Source organism: Erithacus rubecula, assembly GCF_903797595.1.
Source record: "Erithacus rubecula genome assembly, chromosome: 27".
Classification (NCBI taxonomy): domain Eukaryota; kingdom Metazoa; phylum Chordata; class Aves; order Passeriformes; family Muscicapidae; genus Erithacus; species Erithacus rubecula.
Window position 1 is genome coordinate 546325 of NC_136679.1, and position 23399 is coordinate 569723.

The 23399-nt window shown below is 57.3% G+C and overlaps 3 protein-coding genes across 4 annotated transcripts in view; 1 reads left to right on the plus strand and 2 right to left on the minus strand.

Moving 5' to 3' along the window:
• Window positions 1–23399, minus strand: part of MAP3K3 (mitogen-activated protein kinase kinase kinase 3) — a 108223-nt gene that overhangs the window by 48600 nt on the left and 36224 nt on the right. For both annotated transcript variants that reach the window (XM_079327579.1, XM_079327578.1), the window contains one exon: window positions 22743–23004. In XM_079327579.1, the coding sequence (XP_079183705.1) occupies window positions 22776–23004 (229 nt within the window). In that variant the 3' untranslated portion in view covers window positions 22743–22775. Of the gene's footprint in view, window positions 1–22742; window positions 23005–23399 lie in introns of those variants that run through there.
• Window positions 274–6214, minus strand: LOC306812744 (E3 ubiquitin-protein ligase RNF113A-like). The gene is made up of 10 exons (XM_079327604.1): window positions 6063–6214; window positions 5692–5771; window positions 4922–5026; window positions 3894–4001; window positions 3522–3631; window positions 3273–3379; window positions 2735–2824; window positions 1701–1794; window positions 826–932; window positions 274–400 (listed from the first exon to the last, which is right to left on the minus strand). The coding sequence occupies exons 1-10, from the start codon at window positions 6160–6162 to the stop codon at window positions 324–326; spliced, it is 978 nt and encodes a 325-aa protein (XP_079183730.1). The 5' UTR covers window positions 6163–6214; the 3' UTR covers window positions 274–323.
• On the plus strand, window positions 7364–15561 carry LIMD2 (LIM domain containing 2). Its single transcript, XM_079327876.1, has 5 exons — window positions 7364–7643; window positions 13393–13526; window positions 14602–14646; window positions 14923–15062; window positions 15398–15561. The coding sequence occupies exons 2-5, from the start codon at window positions 13485–13487 to the stop codon at window positions 15555–15557; spliced, it is 387 nt and encodes a 128-aa protein (XP_079184002.1). The 5' UTR covers window positions 7364–7643; window positions 13393–13484; the 3' UTR covers window positions 15558–15561.

A 23399-nucleotide genomic window follows, 5' to 3' on the forward strand; every position in this document is an offset into this window, starting at 1 on the left:
GCATGCTTTACACAGCAGCAGGATCTGTGCACAGTCAGGAGTGAAACAGCAGCACCATGGTCACAAGCAGCAATTAGGAAATAACTGAACCTTCACCCTCCTTCCCCAGCTGCACTCAGGGGTTCTGGGAGTAGCAGATGGCTCACTCAGCCCTTGACTCTTACCTGTCCTGCCTTGTGTCCCCCCAGGGCAGCACAGACTGAGTCCAGCACAGGTGGGCACAGTTCATGTGGCTGCTTCTTGGACACACAACCCCTGCCTACAGCTGTGAGCTTTTTTTATGCTACAAAAACTTTATTCACTTATGTACAAAATGTGTTCTGCTACTGTGGCTCCTCTTCATGCTCTGACTGCTGCTCCTCTTCCTCCCCTTTGTGTTTTTCCAATTTTGCCATGAGCTCTGAAAAACAGCAAGAGCCCTGATGAGGCTCTGGGTGCAGGGGCTGTCCCACCCCAGAGCCAAAGGGGCCACGTCCTGGGAGCACCCAGCACCAGGGCAGCTACCAAAAATCCCCTGCCTGCAGAGGCTCAGCTTGGAGCCAGCCCTGTTTGCTGAGTCCAACAGCTGTTGGAGTTGTTCCCTCAGTGCATTACTGACCACACAAGCTGCTGCCTCTGCTCCTGCAGCACAACCCCTTCCCTCTGCAGCCCCTCTCTCCTGGTAAGCACAGATGCTGATGTTGCCTCCATGATTTAATATTTCCTGACGTTACTGAGCTCTGCTGGCAGCCAAGAACTGTCAGCTGCAGCTCAGGCCCAGCAGCAGGAAGGGGCTGGTGCCTCTGCTGGCCAGGAGCTCCCCAGGAGCCCCCCAGGTGCTGTTACCTTTGGCAGGGTTGAAGACCCCGTTGGTTTGCCTGTCGCAGACGTAGCAGCGCTGGGATCTGCGGTAGTGCTGCAGGGCACAGCTCTCACAGAAATAGTGCCGACACCTGGACAGAGACAGTGACACCCCTGTGTGTCCCACAGCCAGCAGCCACTGAGGGCTGCTCACAGGGACACCAAGGCTGCAAATGACCTCCACCTTCCAGTCCAGCCTTTGAGCCAGCACCACCTTGTCACCCAAAGCAGAGCAGTGCCACGTCCCACTGCTCCTCGGACACCTGCAGGGCTGGGGACTCTACAGCTCCCTGGGCAGCCCCTTCCACAGCCCGACAACTCTGCATGGTCCCAGGGGAGGCAAAGGGGAGCTGCAGGCACAGCTTCCCTGTCCCCATGGAAGGTGTTTCAGCATTGCTTCACTGATGAGCAGTGACAGCACAGAGCCACCAGTGAGCTCTTCCAGACACAGGTACCAGCAGGACAGTGTTCAGGGTGAGAAAGGGCTGTTCTCAACCTCCTGCCTTCCCCATGCTCACATTTCTGTGCTCAGGCACTGCAGCTGCCAGTCAGTGTCCAGGAGGAATGATGGCATGAAAACAAAAGCTCAAGATTAAGAGGGAAAGATGAGATAATGAGGCAGCATCTGTAGAAATCTGAAGAATGCTTGAATAAGTGCTTGAGATCCCTTCCACAGGGATGCTCCAGATGCAGCTGTGAGACTCCCTGGCTCACACAGGATTCCCCCACCCACCTGAAATCCAGGGCAGACAAGAAGCAGGTTCCACCCAGTCTGTGGGCTGGGTTTGTCTTTGCCTCAGTAGTGAATGAATGACTTGTGAGTGGGATCAGCAGCACATGTGGCTCCTCATGCCACTTACTTGGTGACCACGGGGTTCTTGAAGGAGCCTCTGCAGATGAAGCATTTGAAAGGCATGTCCTCCTCATCACTGCTCACCTCGTAGTTTTCATCATCTGCAGAAGACAAAGTGAACCAGAGTGGAGAGGAAGGACAGCCTGAGTGTGGGGCATGAAATAATCAAGAAGGGGAGAGCACAGCAGTGGGATTCAATCTCTGCTGGAAACAATGGACCTCTGGCATCTGGGTGTTGCTGTCAGTAACACACTGTGTTACTGTGGGACTGTGCTATAATTAGGGCTAATAAACCAGCACGCCTGTTGCTCATCTCAGGAGAAAATTCTTCTTCTACTTCACCCACTCACTGCTATAAAGAGAAACATCCTCCAGCCCCCTCCTGTTTTTCAGACTTTCTTCCAAACCAGCTGCCACCAAGCTCTGGTTCCAACTGAGCAGAGACCATTGGCACAGCAGCACTCATGAGCCTTGGGCCACAGCTAAGGACAGAGTGACAAATGCCATCCCAGCTCCTGGGGACAGATGGCCCCAGCTCCACACAGCAGTGCTCTCCCTCACAGAGCCAGGGGCTGGCTGACAGCAGCAGCTCTGCTCAGCACTGTCAGTGCTCCTGGCCCTGAGCTTTTCCTGCAGCAGGAGCTGCCCAGCCCATCTCAGCCCAGCTCTGCCCATCTCAGCCCAGCCCAGCCCAGCCCAGCCCAGCCCTGCCCTGCCCTGCCCTGCCCTGCCCAGCCCAGCCCTGCCCTGCCCAGCCCAGCCCAGCCCAGCTCTGCCCTGCCCATCTCAGCCCTGCCCTGCCCAGCCCAGCCCTGCCCTGCCCTGCCCTGCCCAGCCCAGCCCAGCCCAGCCCAGCCCTGCCCAGCTCAGCCCAGCTCAGCTCAGCCCTGCCCTGCCCTGCCCAGCCCAGCCCAGCCCAGCCCAGCCCATCTCAGCCCAGCCCTGCCTAGCCCATCTCAGCCCAGCCCAGCCCAGCCCAGCCCAGCTCAGCCCAGCCCAGCCCAGCTCAGCTCAGCCCAGCCCAGCCCACCCTGCCCGTACCATTGACGCCGTAGCGACCTTCGTCCAGCTCCCGCTCGATCTGCCAGCCGTGCTTGTAGTCCGAGCGGTCGTGCAGGAACTTGCAGCTGTCTGAGCAGCACAAAGAAAGAGGAAATGAGACAGGCTGCAAGGGCAGTGTTACCAGGACACCTCATTCCGGGGCAGCCCGAGCTTTGCCCAGCAGGGAAATCTGATTGCTCCTTCTCCAGGGCAGCAGTGAGCTCCTGGAGCAGTACAGGATCCCTCAGTGCTGGCAGGCTGTGAGGATCATCCTCTCCGTGCCACAGGGACAGCTCCAGCAGTTATGCACATGGGAAGTGGGATCAGGAACAGGAAAACCCTTCCCTCACATGGTCTCAGTGAACACAACAGCTGTAAGAATGAGGGTCACTGGAACATCCCAGGACTCCTGTAACCACTAATGAGAGGCCCTGGGCCGGCAGGAATGACAAGGTTCCCTAAACTGTGCAGCCCAGAAGGGGGTGACAGCTGGGCTGGAGCCCTGAGCCCAGGTGCTGAGGCAGGCAGCAGCTCTCACCCCCGAAGCCGCAGAAGCCGGTCTCTTTGTAGTCCTTGCAGATGTCGGGCTGGTAGTCCCAGCGCACGGTGGCCCGCAGGTGCTCCGGAGCACGGATGGGGCCTTTCCTGAGGGGACAGAGCTCAGCCTGGCTGCACAGTGGCCCAGGAGCCACTGGCACCAACTGCTCAGGCAGAACCTGGCAGTGACAGCAGAGTTCCAGCCCCCAACACTGCCCTGGGGACGGTGCCTGAGCTCAGCCCAACCCACCTGACCATGCCCGAAGAGGCATTTCCCATCGACGTGTCCTTGGGCTTCACATACTTCTGGTAGTTGTTAATGCCACGGTAAATTTTATCATCTTCCTTTCCTCTCAGCTCCTAGGAAAGCAAGAAGAGATGATTTAGAATCAAGAGAGCTTCATGACATGGATTAATTGTCACCACTCTGACACCAGTCTTCCTTCCTTAACACCAAGATGCCAATAAAGCCACAAAACTCCCCTCTTTGCAAAGGTTACATTCCCAGCTTCTCAAACTTCTAGGGAAGACTCTAGCTCCTCTTGGTGTGCAGAAGGGGATGAGTAAAGCACAGGCTCTCCTGCTGTACAGCATGAGTTCCTAGGGAACAAGGCTCACTCACCTCCTGGATTTTCTGGCTGCGCTCAAAGATGGCCTGGGCATCCTTCTCCTTCTCCGTGTCCAGCTCATACACTGCTGTGGCTCCCATGTCTTCTGGGCCAACAGGTTTCTGAAAGGCAAGGACAACTTGTGGCAAGAGTGGAGGGAACACCTGGACAAGACAGAGTTCCTTGGCTACCTGAAGGGTGTCACAGAACAGGAACTGGACACACCTGCTTTCTCTCTTGGCATTTGCTAGGGAGAATTCACCAGACTCCAGCCTAGTGTGTGCAGGAGCCAGGGTGTTAATTCCCCATTGCACCCAAATTTTAGCCTGCAGTCAGGGAACACTTATTTTACTCCTTCACACTCAGCCCCAGCTCAACTGGAAGCCCCACTCAGCTCACCCATGTCCAACACTTCACTCATTCCTGCCCACACACAGGATGTTACTGAGCTTCTGAGGGTGGCCAAAATTCAATTTCAACACAGTGATCTGGTTTAGAGTTCTCTTTAATGGACTGAACAGATACCTATTCCTAACTTTTATCACATCTTGGAGAACAGCTGCACAGAAACCAGAGAATAATTACAGCCAGCTTCAATTAAATACAAATACAACTTAGGTGCCAAAAGCTTGTGGAGTCCCAAAGCTGCCACCTCCTCCCATCCCTCCCCATTCTCTCCAGAAGGCTGGGAAAAGCAAACACTGCCTCCCTTGGGAGCAGCCAAAGATGGTTTAACACTGAAAACACAAAGACAACAGCTGAGCAAACCTGATCCAACTGCTCCCTCTCCTGAAAAATCTGTACAGTGTTGGGCAAGTCCAGTGGCATGCTGGAGTTTTAACTCTAACATTTAATGGCCTCTCGTGGAGGGAGGGTCTATGAGAATGAACCCAGCACAAGGTGCTTGGCTATTAGGAGGGGACAAGGAGATGCATTAATAAGAAAGAACATCCTATATTTAGAGTGGCAGATTCTGTCTGTGAGGAGTGAGATCCCCTGCCCCTCCTGAGCTGACACCCGAGCCCCTGCTGCCCGTCCTTACCGCCGACCTGGTGGATTTGTAGGTGACGCCGATTTCCCTGGCAGGATCCTCATCCTCGCTGCTGCTGGGCGTGTACTCCGGCCTCTCCCTGGCGCAGCGCCTGGTCTGGGGTGGGACAGCAGGGCTGGGAGAGCAGCCTGCAGCTCTGTCCCGGGCTGGGAGCACAGCCTGCAGCTCTGTCCCGGGCTGGGGAGCACAGCCTGCAGCTCTGTCCCGGTTGCAGAGCACAGCCTGCAGCTCTGTCCCGGGCTGGGAGCGCAGCCTGCAGCTCTGTCCCAGTTGCAGAGCACAGCCTGCAGCTCTGTCCCGGGCTGGGAGCACAGCCTGCAGCTCTGTCCCGGGCTGGGAGCGCAGCCTGCAGCGCTGTTCCAGCTGGGGAGCACAGCCTGCAGCGCTGTCCCGGTTGCAGAGCACAGCCTGCAGCGCTGTCCCGGTTGCAGAGCACAGCCTGCAGCTCTGTCCCGGGCTGGGAGCACAGCCTGCAGCTCTGTCCCGGGCTGGGAGCACAGCCTGCAGCGCTGTTCCAGCTGGGGAGCACAGCCTGCAGCGCTGTCCCGGTTGCAGAGCACAGCCTGCAGCGCTGTCCCGGTTGGGAAGCACAGCCTGCAGCTCTGTCCCGGTTGCAGAGCACAGCCTGCAGCGCTGTCCCGGTTGCGGAGCACAGCCTGCAGCTCTGTCCCGGTTGCAGAGCACAGCCTGCAGCGCTGTCCCGCTGAGCCCGGCTGGCAGCGCAGCCCCCGGGCGGAGCAGCTCGCTCGGAGCTTCCTTACCTTCTGGATCATGGGGTTGGGGGCGTCCCGCCGCCGCTCCTTCCGCACCACGGTGCTGCCCTCCTCCTCCGCGCTGCTCTCTGCGGGGAAGGCGCGGCCTGAGCGGCACGGCCCCGGCCCGGGACAGCCCGGGACAGCCGAGCATCCCGCCCCGGCAGCTCGGGCAGCCTCGGGGCCGCGGCCATTCCCCGGGAGCCTGTCCAGTGTCCGACCAGGGGAAGAACCTTCCCCTGACACCCAGATTCCCTGTGACACGGCTGCAGGGCTCCTCCGCGCCCTCAGCCGCACACACGGGCCGAGCAGCGCTGCGGGCGGCACCAGCCCCTCCCCGGCCCGGCTCCCCGCGCCGCCCGGGTGTCCCCGGCCCTCACCGCGCTCCTGGTCGCTGCCGGGCCGTTTCCGCCGGCCGCTGCCCGCGGCCCGGACCCGCTTCTTGAACACGAAGCTGCAGACCCCGCTCTCCTCCGCCATCACGCCGGCCAGCGATGCGGCGGCGCTGGGCGGAGCGGCCCCGGCGCGGCGGGCGCGGGCAGCGCCCCCTGCGGGCGCGGCGGGCACAGCGCCCCGGGCGGTCCCGGTCCCGGTCCCGGTCCCGGTCCCGGTTCCCGAGCCTCCATCCCCCGTTCTCGGCTCTGGATGCTCCGTCCCCCTGCCCTGCTGGAGCCCAGCTCTGCCCTCTGCTGTGTGGCTGTCCCGCCCTGGCTCACACCTAGAGTGCAATTCCTGCTCTATTTGAGCTCGGTGGCAGCGAGTGTTCAGCACAGGTGCTCTTTGGGCATCTCAGGGTGACAGTGGTAAATCACATCATTGCCGTCCCTTGTCCAGTAAACACTCCCGTGAATTTCTCAGTCGTGATTTTTGTACAGGGAATTACAGGCAAACTGCACACAGAACACCTGGCTCTGCAGCTGGGCTCAGGTTTTAGGCCACCCCCAGCCAGCATTTGGCTCTTCCAGTGGCACCACACTGTGTTCAGGAGTCAAACAAGAATATCTGTGCCTGCATCATCCTTTTCAAAGATACTCCAATCACTCCATTGTATATTTTCCTCCATTTATGGCTCATGGAGGGCTTTGGGAGCTTAAGGTAAAGTGCTCAGAGCTACAGGTTACTGCTGCCTCCCTCCTGGCTCATGGCACTCCAGCTTCCTTGGCTGCTGTGAAACCACCTCCAGCTTTTAACTATTAATATTCATATTTATTTTTGATGTTTTGCTCTGTTCCTGGGGAAATCCCAGCCCTCCAAACAGCGGGGGAAGCTGCCTTTATAGTCCAGGCAGTTTTTGCTGGGCCCATGGGTCCCTGCTCGGGCAGTGCTCGGCTCCTCAGCTCTCCGGGAATAAACCTGCACTTCCAGCCCGTCTGCAGGGTGAGGAGCGGAGAGCACCGGAATCCTCCCCTGCTGCTGCCCGACACGATCCTTCCTATGCAAACAGTGAGTTGAGGCGCCTGTGTGGGAAATTCGGCTTTTGCTGGAGAGATGGATCCTTTGGGATGCTGCAGGATCCCTTCCCGGAGTGGGTGAGCGGAGAGAGCCCAAGGCCGCGTCCAAAGCTTGGGGCGAAGCCAATCGTGGGAGAGGGGCTGGAGGAGCTAATTAGCGGGGTAATCGCCCCCGTGCCGGAGAGCGGCGGGGTCGCTGCGGGCGGGGAGGCTGAGCCGGCGGAGCGGGGAAGGTTTGGGGTGAGAGGTTGGGCGCACACAAAGGAGAGAGCGGCTGGAGCCGGCTCGGCAGCGAGAGCCAATCGCGGCTGCGGCCCCGCGATAAAAGCGCCCGGAGCCGCGGGGCGAGCGCAGGAAGCGGCTCCGCTGCGCGGCCGCGGCCTCTGCGGCGGCACCGGGAACCGAGCACCGAACCGGGCACCGAGCCCCGGAACCGGGCACCGGGCACGGAACCGGGCACAGCCCCGGGTACGGCCCCGCCCCGCCTGCGGACCCTCGGCTCGGCTCGCGGTGAGCTCCGCTGGCGGCTGCGAGACAAAGCGGGAGCGGGGGATGGACGGGAGAGCCCGGCGGGGATGGATGGATGGATTGACGGATGGATGGATGGACGGGAGAGCCCGGCGGGGACGGATGGATGGATTGACGGATGGATGGATGGACGGGAGAGCCCGGCGGGGACGGATGGATGGATGGATGGACGGACGGACGGATGGATGGATGGATGGATGGATGGATGGATGGATGGATGGACGGGAGAGCCCCGGCCGGGATGGATGGATGGACGGACGGGTCCTCGACCGCGCTGGGCTGCGGGAGATGCAGGATGGAGGAGAAGAGATGGAGGAGAAGGGATGGAGAGCAGCGGGGAACGCTCGGGAAGAGCCCCGGGAAGGGCAGCGCTGGGCAGCAGCCGCCCCGCAGACCGGGGCTCATCCCCGGGAGGGGCTCGGCCGGGGCTGGCAGGTCTGGGGGTCGGAGGGGGGCTGGCAGGTCTGGGGGTCGGAGGGGGCTGCAGGGAGCCCCGCAGCCGGTTCTGTAGCCGTGGGGCGAGCGGGCCCGTGCTGGCTCGGTCTGCGCGGGGGGCGCGTGTTTGGGGGCGCATTTGGGGCTCCCCCTCCCCGCTCGGGTTGTGATTCCCTCTTTGTTGTGCGCTGCGGCACATGCGGGGGGCGGCGGGACAGACCAGATCCATTTTATTAAGCTGATCGGAAAGAGCAGAGATGGAAGAAAAACCTGTTAGATCCCGGCTCCCTCATCCCCCTCGGTCAGTGCCACCGATTCCCGGTGCCGAGTCTCCTCCTGCGTTTAAACCTTTCCAGCGACAGGTTTTCATCACTTCCCTAGGGAGGCTGTTGCATGACTGCGATTTTTAACAGCAACACAAACGCCCTGTGCTCTAACACAACCCTCAACAGCCAGGGATCTCCCAGGGCTCCACAAAGGAGAGCAGCTCTGTTTTCATCCTGGGGAGGGCGAGAAAAAGGAACTGAAAAAATGGAATTATTTATCCCCTGCCACGCAAAATTAGCAGCAGATTTAGGAATCGAGCCCAGGTCTCCCGAGTCCCAGTCTGGTGCTGTAACTACTGTGTTTTGAGCCAGTCTGATCTGTCTAATCCCCTTGGATCGCTTCAAACAAGCTAAGATACCTTGTTGATCATATTTATGATCCATTTTCTGCTGATTTTTTTCATGGTGTGGGTATCAGTTTTGAAAAAACCTGATAATCCAGCCTAGAAAATTGGGCTTTGTCCACCAAAGACGTCGTGTGAGGGCTCTCACAGGGAAGACATCTGGTGCCTCAGCTGAGCTGTCGTGTGTTTGGGGCCAGGAGTAGCACATCTGCAGCATTATTAATGTAGATTACAAAATAATTGCAGGGCAATCGACCAAGCTTAGTCTGAAACGGCCCCAGGGTTAATGTTCTTTTTAAATGGGAGCCCTGCAAGAGGCAAATTTCTATTTCCAAGGTGAGGAGCTGTCAGAACCAACCTCTTGGGCTTGATGAAGTGGCTGGATGCATTTTCACTCTTGTACAGCTCAAAAACAGGATCCTGAGATTTTTTTGGTCAGCAGAAATCCCATGAGACTTCTCACTAGGGAAGGGAATTTCTCTTCTGGTTTCCTTCAGTGGGCAACTCCTGGGAGTCTTCAGCTGCCCCTCTGCTCCTGGAGGGTTGAGGGGTTTTCCTTTTCTCCCACCCTCAGCTCTTGCAGGTTCTGCCAGGCTGCCATGTCCCCCAAGATGTGTCTGTTTTCCCTTCCCAGTTAAGGCATTTTTATCTCCCATCTGGGGGGTTGCACTTACCTCGCTCTTAGCAAAAGCCCTGGGATGGAAAACATTAAATCTGGACAAAAGGATTATTGCAATATCAATGTTAAGCACACTTTGGACATTTCTCACTCCTGTGGTGTGCCCATAACCCTCTCCATATGTCCAGCTTGGGCTTTTCAGTGACAAGAAGCCTCAGCATCCTCTGATGAGCCTCCCCAGGGGTTCTTTTCCCTGCACACTCATCAATCCTGTGGATTTCAGAGAACCTGATCCTGTGCTGGGCTCTGAGGCACCTTGGATCCTAAAAGGGAGGATAGGGGTTAAGGCTGAAAATAGCCAGGGCAGCTCAAAAAGAATGATATGTGGAGAGATTTAACTCCCAATATGATTTTGGCCATGTTGTCTTCCTATACACTCTGCATTTGGGCAGCAAAGAGCAGCTTTTGCAGGGCTTGTGTGGGGGCAGGGACCATGGAAAGGGGTTTGGAGTGCTTGGAGCTGGACTCACTCATGCTCTTGCTGCATCTGCAGGTGATGAAACAGCAAAAGCTTTTTGTGGGGTCTCTTGGGGCTCAGGAGATGGGCTCACTCCATGGAATCAGAATCCTTGGGGTTGGAGAAGCTCTCTGAGGTCACAGTGCCCACCCATCCCCAGCACTGACCCCTGTCCCCAAGGGATGGGGACTCCAGCATGGGAAATGCCAGTGCAGGGTCTGGTGAGTAACTGGAGATGTTCCACCAGAGGAAATCAGCCAAGGGAACACTGAGAGCTGGTGTTAGAGGAAGGAGGAAATTACAGGCAATTACAGCCCCATTAATTGGAGTACAAGGAGAGGTTGGTTCCTAGAACAGGTTCTGGAAGAGTAATCACAGACAAGCTGTTGGGAAACAGAATGAAAAGCTGGGTGGTTTTAGCACAGATCATGTCACCCTGGCTCAGTGTCTGCCTTGGATATGATAAATGACTTCTGAAACAACAGGGCCTCGTGATAGAGCCCCAAGGAAAGGATTATTTTAGGTGGAGACGGGGAAAAGAGAGCAAAATGGAAGAAAGACACTTGGATTCTTCTGCAAGGAGGGGTGTAAGGCCACATCAGGCTCTTCAGGGGTGCTGGAGGTTTGTGCCACAACACCAAGGTCTGAGATCTCTGAGGCTGGAGGTGCCAGACCAGCTCCACCCCTGGCAACAGAGATCCACAGGTGTGAGAACAGGTGAAGGGGATCTGCTCTCCTGAGTGTGGCTGCTCTTTGTGAGTCCCACTGAGGCAGGAGCAGTGCCTCAGCTCCTGGTTTGGGAAGCAGGTGAGCCCCAGCACATCCCCCTATCCTGAGAGCAGGGGCAGCAGCAGCCCTGGCCCCTGGTGCTCCCAGGGGAGGCAGGCTGAAGGTGGCAGAGGGCAGGGACAGGGGGCAGGGGCTCTCCCCTCTCTCCTGTGGGTCCCCCATTGTTGCCCTGACAAAGGCAGCCCTGTCAGCATCCCTCAGCACTGCAGAGCAGATTTCCTGCCCACTGCAGCCCTTCAGGAGGCAGGACAGGGATGGCAAAGGGGATTAGGGCAAGGTGGAAGGGGGTGAGGCAGGGTCAGGCTGTCCCCAGGAATGTCTGAATTCTGCCCTGAGGTTTTCCACCCTGAGCCTGCCCTGGGTCCCAGTACCAGAGTGCTCCAGTGGCTCAAAGCCACACAAGAGCTGGGGCTGAATTTAGGATTCCAGGCCTGGAGCAGGAGCTGTGGTCCCTGGGCTCCATCCCTGGCCCTTCTGGGTTTGCACCAGCCTTGTTCCAAGGTGTGGGGCAGCTGTGGGAGCCCAGGAGGGCAGGAATGGAGCCCTGGCAGGTGGGTGATGCCAGGCTCAGGGACTGGCCCTGGCAGCTGCTGCCCCAGGGATGGTGGCTGGAGGGTCAGGGCTGTGCTGGGTGTGGGTTCCACTGATCCTGCACAGGGACATCCACCCCACAGCCCCACCCCAGCCCTGGTTCCCTTCCTGGGGAGCCCTGGCAGCCTCTGGGGTGTCTCCCTGTGCTCTGGGGATGCTCTGGGATGGAGAGGAGGATCCCCCACGCTGAAGGAAAGGTTCCTGCAGGGGAGCAGTGATCCCTGCAGCAAACAAACCCTTCCAGGCTGTAATGGGAACCAGATGGCAGAGAGGGGCCTCTCCCCCTCCAGTCCTGCTCCTTCCCTGGACCAGGCTGGGGGCCACTGGGATGGGCTGGGGGCACTGGGATGGGCTGGGGACCACTGGGGTTGGCTGGATCAGGACTGGACCAGGCTGGATGAGCCCTGGATCAGCTGGATCAGCCCTGGTGGCCCCTCTGCAGAGGGACCCTGCACCCATCCTGGCTGTGGGAGATGTGATCCCTCAGGAGCAGGTTGAGATGAGCCCCCAGCTGTCCCCTGTCCCCATGAGGGGTTTGTGGGTCAGTGTGGCAGCGTCCTCAGGCACGTCCCCATGGGCCTGGGGGGCTGCCTGGGGCTGCAGCCCCCAGCCCTGCTCCTGGGCAGAGCAATGGCAGAGCCAGGAGCCTCCAGAACCCCTCCTGCAGCTGCTCTGGTTCCCTTATCACACTCAGCACACCCTTCCCCTTTGAGATTTGCCTCCTGGCCCTCGGCAGGAAGGAGCTCAGCTCTGCTGCTGCTGTGCCTGGAGCTGCTCCCAGGCTCTGGTGAGAGGGGCTGCAGGGAGGGATGGGCATGGGAGAGGAGGGGGCAGCTGGAAAACATCAGCCAGGGTGGAGAAGGGGCTGGAACTGGAGGGAAAGGGTAAAAAAGAGTAGGTGGGAGTGATTGTGTGCTTATCAGAGACCCCCTGAGAGGTTTGGGTTGCAGGGACCTTAAAGATCATCCCAAGATCCCATCTCAGCCTCCAGCAGAGCAGCTGGAGAAGGGCTGGAGGGGCTGGTGGAGGGTCTGGGAGAGCTGAGGGGCAGAAGGTGGTGGGGAAGGGGAGGAGGACGAGCTGCGAGGGGAGGGAAACTGGGAGAGGACGAGTATTTGTAACAGAGGCTGGGGTGAGGCTGAAAAGGGGAGAGTTGAGATGGGGGTGTGGGGCAGGGACAGACACTGGGTCCTGTGGGTCCCTCCTGTCCTGCGGGGTCTGTGCTGGGCTGCAGGACAGACAGACCCCGCAGACAGAGGGAAGGTCCTGCTCTGTCCTGTCCCAGGGAATGGGTTTTGCTGGTCTTTGCCCTGGCCCCAGCAGATGCTGGGCTCGGCTCGGAGGGCAGGAAATAACAAGCAAACCGCAGAGAGACGGGAAATGGTTTCGCGAGCGGGGCTCGGGCTCAGCCGGGGCTGGGGAACATTTTCAGAGGCACCCGAGCCCTGGAGCAGCCCTGAATTCTGGGGGCTCTGCCCATCCCGGCCTCGGGCAGCAGGAAGGATTTTGGGGTGTCAGTCTGGGCCAAGGGGTTCAGCAGGGCAGGAAAGCTGCCCCAGGCAGGGGGAGCTGCTGGTTTTCCATCCCTTCCCCCTCCCCACAGCTCTGTCTGTCTGTTCAAACAGGACTCATCTTTCACAGCTGTTTGAAGGTAAAGTGTGGTGGGGAAAACCCCTCGAGGAGCTGTCAGTGCCTTTCTAGCTGGTTTTTTTTTTACCAAAAGGGGTGATTTGCAGTGCTGGTGGTTGTTTCCTGTGCTGGTCCCAGGCTCAGCCCAGGGGTGACACGGGCTCCCCAAGCAGGCAAAATCCCCATCCCTTGCTCTGCTGAGCTGTGACCAGCGAGACTTTTCTGGGCTAAAATTAGACCAGAATCACATCCCCTCCTGCAGCAGCACCAGCCCTTCAGGGGCTGCACAGTGAACAGGGGCTGCTGCCTGTGCCCCCCTGACTGCCTGGTCTGGAGCAAAAGCAGCACAGTGCAGGTGTGCAGAGGCTCCAGGGCTCCCAGTCCTGCCCAGTTCGTGTCCCTCCATCTCAGGGCTGCTCTGAGCACACAGCAGCTCTGGGGCTGCCTGGTGAAACCAGCCCTGATGACATTTCCTTTCCAGGTGCTGCAAGAGCTCAGCCTCAGACCCTGCCCAGAGAACATCGAGCTGCAGACGTCAGGCTCAGGATCAGCACCAGAGCAGGGACAGGAGCCATGTTCCAGGCCCCGGGGGCAGCCAGCCCATCCCCAGCCCATGTGTGTGCTCTTCTGTGGTTCCTGTGGGGTTTGGGGGGCTCTGGGCTCAGCAGCTGCTCCTGAGCTGGCACTTGGGGTGATCAGGGGCACAGCAGGGCTGTTCCAGCACAAGGTTCTGTTCCTGAGCACGGAGAGGCTCACCCTGAGCTGCTCTGTTTGTTTGTGTTTCCATGGCTTTCTGTGAGCACAACTGAGGGAGAGCCTTCGAGCAGCTCGGGCCTGGAGAGATTGGAGATGGAAAAACAGAAAGGTTCAAGAACATCTCCTGCTGGGACAGGATACAGCCCTTCCCCAGGGAAGATGGATCAGATGTGGAAGGGGAGGGGGCCAGGGGGGGATGCTGCAGCTTTGGGAACGGATGTGTCCGAGCCCAGAGAGCTGAGCCTTCCTCAGCCCAGCCCAGCTGAGCCTGCAAACTGCAAACTCAGCCCTAAACCCAGGACAGCACCTGTGGCTGTGCTGCCAGTGCCAAGGGATGCAACTGGTTTTACACAGAGCCTCCTGCTGCCCCTGTCCTGCTGCTGACTTTGGCTTCGGGAGAGGAAAATCACATCCCTGACCTCAGGCAGGGAGAGCAGCTGGGAAACGTCTGAGGAGGCAGCTGGGCCAGGGGAGGGTTTCCTGTGCCTCTCTTGGACAAACTGCTGCCAGAAACACAGAGCAGAACCCGTGGGGAAGGACGAGGAACAGGGGTGGGATCAGCGAGGGCAGAGCCAAAACTGCAGCCAGAGCAAGGACAGGGACAGCAGGGACATGCTGGGTGACATCCTGGGGTCACACTGCCCCTCCCTTGGGGACAGGGGGTGAGGGGATGAGGCAGCCCCACTGGTCACTTAGCTGGGGTGTGAGTGCCCCTGGATCCCTCTGGAGCACGCTGTGCCCAGGGGAACTGGCACTGTCCCCTGACCCCACCAGGGACCCTTGGGCACCTCCAGCTCATTTTCCTGCCCCAGGGGATGGGGCAGAGCTGCTGTGTGGTGCAGAGCCACAGGTGATGGGTTACAGGTGCAGGTCACAGGGAGGCCCTGGCAGGGGCTTGTCCCAGCTCTCATTTTGCTTTTCCTTCCCTTTTCAGGAGGCCAAGAACAGCTCAGGAGGCAGCACAGTGCAGCGCTCCAAGGTACCTTTGTTTGTTCTACCACAGAATGGCCTGGGTTGGAGGGGACCTTAAAGTCCACCCAGAGGCACCCCTGCCATGGCAGGGACACCTCCCTGTGCCCCAGGCTGGCCTTGGGCTCCAGCCCAGCCCAGCAGCAGTGGAGGGGCCCAGGGAGGGTGAGGGAGATGGGGCTGCTCCCTGCTCCCAGTGCTCTGGTGAGTGAGGGCACTGGAGGGGCCCAGGGGGTCCCAAACCCCCTCCTCATCCTCTGCCCCCCTCTGCTCTGCCCCTGGCCAGTCCTTCAGCCTGAAGGCACAGGTGAAGGAGATCTGCACTGCCTGCCAGAAAACCGTGTACCCCATGGAGCGCCTGGTGGCCGATAAATTCGTGTTCCACAACTCCTGCTTCTGCTGCAAGCACTGCCACACCAAGCTCAGGTGAGCTGGGCCGAACCCCTGGGGGGGACAGGTGTCCCTGCAGCTCTGCTGACACCCTCCCAAACAGTGCCCCCCCCTCACCTGGCCAGCAAGACCCCCAGCCCACCCATCACTGCACACCTGGGCCCAAGCCTCAGCTAAATCCCTCCTGGTCTGGAGGGAGAGGTTGAGAACAGCTGAGCCAGAGCCTCCTGCTGGAGCACACAGAGCCCAGGCTGAGCTCCCTGGGGACCCCCATCCCCACTCACAGCACCCCCATCCCTCCCCTGCTGCCCCCAGGTCCCCCCTGCACCTTCCCCTGTCCCCCTCAGGCTGACCCTGCCCTCTCTCCCCAGCCTGGGCAGCTACGCCGCTCTCCACGGCGAGTTCTACTGCAAGCCCCACTTCCAGCAGCTCTTCAAGAGCAAAGGAAACTACGACGAGGGGTTTGGGCGGCGGCAGCACAAGGAGCTGTGGGTGCACAAGGAGGTGGAGAGTGGAACCAAGTCGGCCTGAGGGGCCCAGCTGAGCCGGGCCTGGCTGAGCTGATGGAAAGCAGGACCTGGGGCAGGGCAGGGGCAGAGCCCCCCTCGCTGGGGGGAGCCCAGAGGGGTCCTGCAGACCCAGGACAGGGCAGAGGTGACCAGGCTGCAGCCCCCAGCCCCAAACCCTCCCTGCCAGTGAGACCAGAGCAGAAGCCACTGCCCCTGTGAGCCTGGGAAAGAAAAGCCTCACCCGGGGCTTACCCAGCCCCAGCCCCTGTTTGCTGGGGCTCTGCAGGACGAGGGTCCTTGCTTTGCATCAGCTCAGCTCAGCTGGGATGGCTCAGCTGGAGGATGTTGCCCTGTTTGACAGTGTCTCTTTTTTATATTTGCCTTCTGGTACGTTCTGCGCTGCAGCCTCGCGGCACCTTCACCCGCCCTCCTTTATTTTTGTAATACAAGGTTTGCCAGGCACCCCCTGCTGTGCTGTGCTCTGTGGGGCTGGGCAGGGGGTGGGCGGGGGGGGTGACACTGGGGGTGTCAGTGTGGGGATGTGACACTGGGGGTGTCAGTGTGGGGATGTGACACTGGGGGTGTCACTGTGGGGGTGTCACTGTGGGGGGTGTCACTGTGGGGGTGTGACACTGGGGGTGGCACAGTGGGGGTGTCAGTGTGGGGGTGTGACACTGGGGGTGTGACACTGGGGGTGGCACAGTGGGGATGTGACACTGGGGGTGTCAGTGTGGGGGTGTGACACAGGGGATGGCACAGTGGGGATGTGACAGTGGGGGTGTCACTGTGGGGGTGTCACGGGGGGGGATGTGACACTGGAGGTATGTCACAGTGGGGATGGCACAGAGGGGATGTGACACAGGGGGTGTCACTGTGGGGCTGCCACCGTGGGGGTGTGACACTGGGGGTATGTCACTGTGGGGATGTGACAGTGGGGGTGTGACAGTGGGGATGGCACAGTGGGGGTGTGACACTGGGGGTGGCACTGGGGGGATGTGACACTGGGGGTGTCACAGTGGGGGTGTGACACTGGGGGTGTCACACTGGGGGTGTCAGTGTGGGGGTGTGACACAGTGGGGATGGCACAGTGGGGGTGTGACACTGGGGGTGTCACCGTGGGGGTGTGACACTGGGGGTGTCACTCTGGGCATGTCTCACAGTCTCACTGACACCTGACCTTGGCCTGGGGACACCCACCCAGCACAGGCACTGTGCACACAGACCCTGGCAAAGCTCTCACGGGGGTTTCAGCCTCACCAAGGGCTGTGCCTGTCCCCAGCAGGGCAGTGCCAGATTTGCACCCCAAAAAAGCCCCTCCTGAGCAGCCCTGCCCGTGGTGCTGCAGGTTTGGGGCCCCTTTCCCCTCCAGAAGGCTCCGAAAATGAAAGCAGAGCCCTCAGTTCTGCTTCCTGCCCCTCCTGGCCTCGCTGCAGGACCAGTTTCAACAATCCCACGTGGTTCTAAGGGGGTAGGGAAGGATGAAACCACCAGGATTTTAAGGCTGGAGAATTCAGAATGACTGCAAATCCACATCCATGCACAGCATGCAGGTGTGCAGCTCTGGGTGAGCTGCAGAGCCCCAGGCAGGGGGGATTGTCCCAGCCTTTCCTGGGCCAGTGCAACACCCACACCTGAGCACTGTTAGATCCTGGCTCACACTTTATTACCCCAAAATAAAGAGCCACAGGAGTAGCACAGCCAACCCTGTAGAGATTTTTGTATTTTATTTGCTTCAGAAGTGGATTTAGAGAGGAAATGTACCCTAAGTCCCCTTGCCCTGGGCCATAGAACACACGTAGCACAAACTGCCAGAAATACAATTGAGGGTCTTTGCTGCATTTTTTTTGTGTTCAGCCAGAGTTTCAGGCTGATCATTTCTCCCCTCAAGGCTCAGAGTGGTTCCCTCTCCAGCCCCTGCTCAGCCCCCACGGGAGGGATTCCTGCAGTGCAGGGCTGGATGCTCCCTGTGGGTCCCTGCAGCTCAGGATCTTCTGTCTGGGGCAAGATTCCAGTTGGGAATAACCCTGTGTTTATGGAAAGCAGAATTTCTGTGGAGCTGCTTTCTTGAGAGGGGTGACAGGGTGTCCAGGAGGAAACACCAGACAAGGCTGAGCTGTGAACTGGAAGCAAAGTGAGAAGGCATCAGCTTTGGGAAGCTGCTCCTGTTCCATCACTGGCCAAGCCCCTCTTCTGACCTGTTCACATTTCACACTGACAAATATTCCAGTGCTTCACTGACAGCAGCTACATCCTGGGAAAAGCCCCATCCTGGGGTGGAGGGACAGTGGCACCAAACACTAAGTGACAATGACACTGAGGAGAGAAGCTGCATGAACAGGAAAAAAAACTGCTTTTCAGTAAGGAGAACAGATGAATTTTATAGCAGCACTATTTCTGTTTGCTCCTAGAACAGCAAGCTGAAAAAAAAATAAAACTCCTGAAAGTATTTGGAGATGTGGTTACCCATTCTGGGTAACTGTTGCAGTCAATGCAAGACCTGAAGGCAGCTCATGGTATCTTCCACTTGTCTGAAAAGCAGTGGCTTTCCTTCTCCAAAGTTTTGCTTTTTAAAAGGACAGTCACCAAAAGAAGCTTTCATATAAATGATAATTTTATTGTAAATAAAATGATACATTGGCCTGGCTTTGCACTGCAAGCCCCCGGTCGGTAAATAGAGACTACTGGGTCAAGGTCTTCTGCACAATCCAGGTTAAAGCTCTTCCTCCCTGCTCTGCATCTTTTATGGTGATAACAAAACCCTTCCTTCCTTTCTGAACTGCTCCTGGCACACCCACCCCTGGTCAGTCAGTAACAGGTGCCAACGGGAACTCCTCAGAGCAGCTTCAAGTCCTCTGGAATATTATTCCAAATTAGGAAAAAAATAAACTTACCCCAAAAATCCCATCCAAATTGATGCAACCCAATTGCCACTAGAATGGGCAAAGGTGGGTTTTTCTGGAGAACAAGCAAATAACCTGGAATGCACAGAATCGTCACACCAAGACCAAAATATCACAACTTTGTTTCCTCACTGCCTCAGGCACACCCAAACTCCCCCAAGCCCTTCTCCAAGGGGAATCTTGGGCATTTTTCTGATTAGTTTTAACCATTTCAGGACACTGGGAATCTGCTGAGGAATTCTTTATCAAACAGAATATTCTCCATTTCTGCAGCACCTCCCAGCAGGGATCCCAATGCTCAACATTCCCCATCCATCCCTCCCTGGGAGGAACAGCAGGAAATCCAACCTGACATCTGGAACTGACACAAGAGCCTGGCACTCCTTCTCCACTCTCCCCTAAATGAGTTTATTCCCATTTTTTCCCTAGTCTGCCAGGATAAGAGGCCAGATAGAATCCAATTCTGAGGTATAATTACATTTCTGTCCACTTGAAACTCTTTTGCTGCCAGGGCTGTTAAAAGCCCGTGGAATCCACACCAGCCCCAAGTTATTGATGGCAGCAGTGGACTCAGGGATGGAGATTCTCCTTCTCCATAATCCAGAGGGCTGTGAAGAAACAAAGAGGCATTTTGGCTCGGCTCTACTAATTATAAACCATCAGCAAATTCTCTGCAAAACCAGCTGCTTTTTTTCTTTTTTAAATTCATAAAGGCGTCAAATTTCTTTCCCCACCTCCCCCCCCCCCACCCCATAACAGTCGATATATATAAAAATCACCAAATATGATCTTTTACGATATAAATTAAAAAAAAAAATATGAGGCATCACCGTTTACATGATGTAAAAAGAGCTAAAAAAGAGCGATATAAACTACATTCAGAAAAGTGCATCTCCAAACATCCAGGTAATGCTTTGGCTTGTTCCTGTGCCCCAGAGCCAGCCCCGTGTTCTGTCACTGTCCAAGGGCTGGTGGCTCCCAGCACAGCCTGGGGCACACAGGGCTCTGAAAAGGGGGATTCTGCAAAAGGGGGATTCTGCAAAGAGGGGACAGAACCAGCACAGAGGGTTCTGTACAGGGGGGACAGATCCAGCACAGGAGGTTCTGCACAGAGGGTTCTGTACAGAGATTTCTGTACAGAGGGTTTTCTGCACAGAGGGTTTTGCCCAGAGGGTTCTGTACAGTTTTCTGCACAGAGGGTTCTGTACAGAGGGTTTTGCACAGAGAGTTTTCTGCACACAGGGTTCTGAACAGGAGGTTTTGCACAGAGGGTTCTGTACAGAGTTTTCTGCACAGTGGGTTCTATACAGGGGGTTCTGCACAGGAGGTTGTGCACAAAGTTTTTTGCACAGAGGGTTCTGTACAGAGGGTTTTGCACAGTTTTCTGCACAGGGGATTCTGTACAGGGGGTTCTGCACAGAGTTTTCTGTACAGTGGGTTCTGTACAGAGAGTTCTGCACAGAAAGTTCTGTACAGGGGTTCTGCACAGGAGGTTTTGCACAGAGTTTTTTGCACAGAGGGTTTTGCAGACAGTGTTCTATACAGAGGGTTTTTTGCACAGAGGGTTTTGCACACAGTGTTCTGTACAGAGGGTTCTGTACAGAGGGTTCTGCACACAGGGATCTGTATAGAGTTTTTTGCACAGAGGGTTTTGCACAGAGGGTTTTGCAGACAGTGTTCTGTACAGAGGGTTTTGCACACAGGGATCTGTATAGTTTTTTGCACAGAGGGTTTTGCAGACAGTGTTCTGTACAGAGGGTTCTGTACAGGGGGATCTGCACAGAGGGATCTGCAGAGCAGGTTCTGCACACAGGGGGCACAGCCAGCACAGGGGACACCCCTGGGGGCTCCTGCTCTGCTCTGGAAGCTCCTCCTGTGACAGGGGTGAGGTAAAAACCACAGCAGCTCCTGAGGATTGAGGCCCTTTGCAGAAGTTCTGCAGTTTCCTCACAGGTGGGGCAGCAAGAGGAAAGCCCTGGCAGGAGGTGTGGGTTTGGTGAGGGGGAGCAGGGACAGAGGGACAGCAGATGGCACCGTGCTCCTGGCCCTGGGCACTGCAGGAAAACTCCAATCTTTGGTACACGGCAAGGCTGGAGGGGCTCCCACTCTGAGCAGCTCCTGCTGGGGAAACATCAATCAAGAGCTCCCACTACAGTGAAATAAATTATGCAACAAGGGTTTCATGAAAGGGATCCCCTAAGTGCCCCTAAGTGGGACAGTGCATCCTTGGAGCCTGAAAAAGAAACACCCCCAGCTTTTATTTGCCACACTTTGCTCTGGGTTTGGCACAGAAAAACCATTTTGTATTGTTAAAGCTTTTCAGGACTTCTGGTTGGTTGGGGCTTTTAGGGTTCTATTTTTCCTCTTGCAATTCAACACAGTTTTTTTCATGTGTTGAAGGAGCTTGGTTTCATTAAAACTTGCCTTATCCTGCTATTAGTATTCACTTAAAAACTTAATTTTGCTGCATTATGAAGCAATTTTCAATTTTCTATGGGGGAGAAGAGTGGAGGTGTATGGAACCTTAATATGGTTTCCAATTTAAGAGCAGAACACCTTCAATGTTGCCCTATAAAGCATTATTTTAGTTAATTAACATTTGCTTTTCTTAGTTTCATTTCTCAGAGATAACTTATAATCACTCCATGAATACCCAGCACTTAAAAACTGCTGGTCTTTCATGAATGAAATAAAGATTATTAGTGCCCAAATCAGCACAGAAGATTTCAGGACCTCAGTTCTCCAACTTGTGGTATCTTCCAAGTGCAACATCACTTAGATAAGTTTTGCAGGTACCTGCATGGGGAATCTCCAGGTAATTTCAGATATTTGCTAGCATTTGAAAAGTTTTCTCAGGTTCCCTGTTTGATTTGATTCCTACAAAAGCTTATTTAAGTCAGGCCATAACATTTTTATGGAACTCTGAAATGATCCCTTGCACACCTGTAATTTAACAGCTCCCAGCAAAGGGCTGAGCTCCATTCCAGCAAGAATGAGTGTCCAGGTAATTCTCCCCAAGAAATCCTCAATTTTCCACTAGGCCATGTGCTCAAAGAAACTCTGAAGGGAATTCCTGGGCACCAGATGGACTCTTTGGTTAAAAGGATGGTAAAATGTTACCAGACAAGGAGACAGAGGCAGGAGGAAGCCAAATTCCACTGAATTCCCTTCCAGGGGGTTTTGTTTGGACCCAGCAGCCCCAGAAGAAGCAGGAGCACAGATGTGTTTGGAATGGCACAAACCAGCATTGTCCTCGTGCTGGGACAGATCAAACCTTGGGAATCAGCTCTGGATTTCCCACCAGCACTGGCAGAGCCCTTCCCTCAGGCCCTGGGGTGGCTGCACTCTGCAGAGACCTGTCTGATTATCCTGACATTTGGCTGGAAGCACCTTCCTCACCCCCAGCCCCAAATCCATGGGGCCAATTAAAATAACACTATTCACATACTTTTGAATCAATATTTTCTGAACACCTTCAGATGCTGAATACTCAAGAAGAAAAATACCCCATCCATAGTGAGTGCATGCTCCATGGCCTTCTGCTGGATCCAGGGACTGGAGACACCTCTGGAGCCCCAGGAGGGGAGAACCAGGGGCTGCCACAGGCAGAGCTGCTCTGGAGGCTGCTGCACCTTCCTGTTGTGCTGAGGGGGAGCTCTCCCAGCTCCCTCTTGGCTGCAGGTGTCTCCTGTGCTCAGGCAGTGAAGACACTTGTCAGGCTCCCACTCCTGCAGAGAACTCACCCATGCAGGGGCAGCCTGGGGAGGCAAACACAGAGCTGTGCTTGGACAGCAGCATGAGCATCAGCCAGGAAACAGGGATCAGGCACAGAGCAGAGCCCAGGACTGGCAGAGCAGAGCCCAGGACTGGCAGAGCTGCCCCAGACCTGGCAGAGCTGCCCCAGACCTGGCAGAGCAGAGCCCAGGACTGGCAGAGCTGCCCCAGGCCTGGCAGAGCTGCCCCAGGACTGGCAGAGCTGCCTCAGGCCCTTGGCAGAGCTGCCCCAGAGCCCAGGACTGGCAGAGCTGCCCCAAGCCCAGACCTGGCAGAGCTGCCCCAGGACTGGCAGAGCTGCCCCAGGCCCTTGGCAGAGCTGCCCCAGGACTGGCAGAGCTGCCCCAGGACTGGCAGAGCTGCCTCAGGCCCTTGGCAGAGCTGCCCCAAGCCCAGACCTGGCAGAGCTGCCCCAGGACTGGCAGAGCTGCCCCAGGACTGGCAGAGCTGCCCCAGGACTGGCAGAGCTGCCCCAGGACTGGCAGAGCTGCCCTGTGGAGAGGCAGCAGCACGAGGGGCAGCTGCAGTCACACCAGCCAGGGCAGGGCCAGCCCCAGGGAGGTCAGTCAGTACTGGAGCTGTGCAAAGTGGTGTCTGAGCAGCTCCTCAGCAGAGGGTCTGTGCCTGGCCTCCACAAAGATGAGCCTGAGGAAGTCCCGGCCGTGCTCCGAGATGTGCGAGGGCAGCTGCGGGTTCGTGGGCTGCGTGGCGATCTTGAAGATGGCAGCCATGGCCTCGTACTCTGCCCAGGGGGGCTTCTCTGTCAGCATCTCCACCACAGTGCAGCCCAGGCTCCTGCAGAGCACACAGCAGAGCCCTGTCAGAATCCCCCCAGCAATGCCCTGCACCAGGGGCAGCCTGTGAGAATCCCCCCAGTGCCAGGGGCAGCCTGTGAGAATCCCCCCAGTGCCAGGGGCAGCCTGTGAGAATCCCCCCAGCACCAGGGCACTCTGTGAGAATCCCCCCAGCACCAGGGGCACCCTGTGAGAATCCCCCCAGTGCCAGGGGCAGCCTGTGAGAATCCCCCCAGCACCAGGGGCAGCCTGTGAGAATCCCCCCAGCACCAGGGCACCCTGTGAGAATCCCCCCAGTGCCAGGGGCAGCCTGTGAGATTCCCCCCTGCACCAGGGGCAGCCTGTGAGAATCCCCCCAGCACCAGGGCACTCTGTGAGAATCCCCCCAGCACCAGG

Excerpts from the sequence above, each read along its gene's own strand:
- LOC306812744 (XM_079327604.1), bottom strand. The coding sequence starts at position 6,162 with ATGGCGGAGGAGAGCGGGGTCTGCAGCTTCGTGTTCAAGAAGCGGGTC. Across the intron at positions 5,027-5,691 it reads CCAACCCCATGATCCAGAAG|ACCAGGCGCTGCGCCAGGGA; the intron begins GTAAGGAAGCTC and ends GTCCCACCCCAG. Across the intron at positions 3,632-3,893 it reads GCAGCCAGAAAATCCAGGAG|GAGCTGAGAGGAAAGGAAGA; the intron begins GTGAGTGAGCCT and ends TTGCTTTCCTAG.
- LIMD2 (XM_079327876.1), top strand. The coding sequence starts at position 13,485 with ATGTTCCAGGCCCCGGGGGCAGCCAGCCCATCCCCAGCCCAT. Across the intron at positions 14,647-14,922 it reads GCACAGTGCAGCGCTCCAAG|TCCTTCAGCCTGAAGGCACA; the intron begins GTACCTTTGTTT and ends GCCCCTGGCCAG. Across the intron at positions 15,063-15,397 it reads CACTGCCACACCAAGCTCAG|CCTGGGCAGCTACGCCGCTC; the intron begins GTGAGCTGGGCC and ends CTCTCTCCCCAG.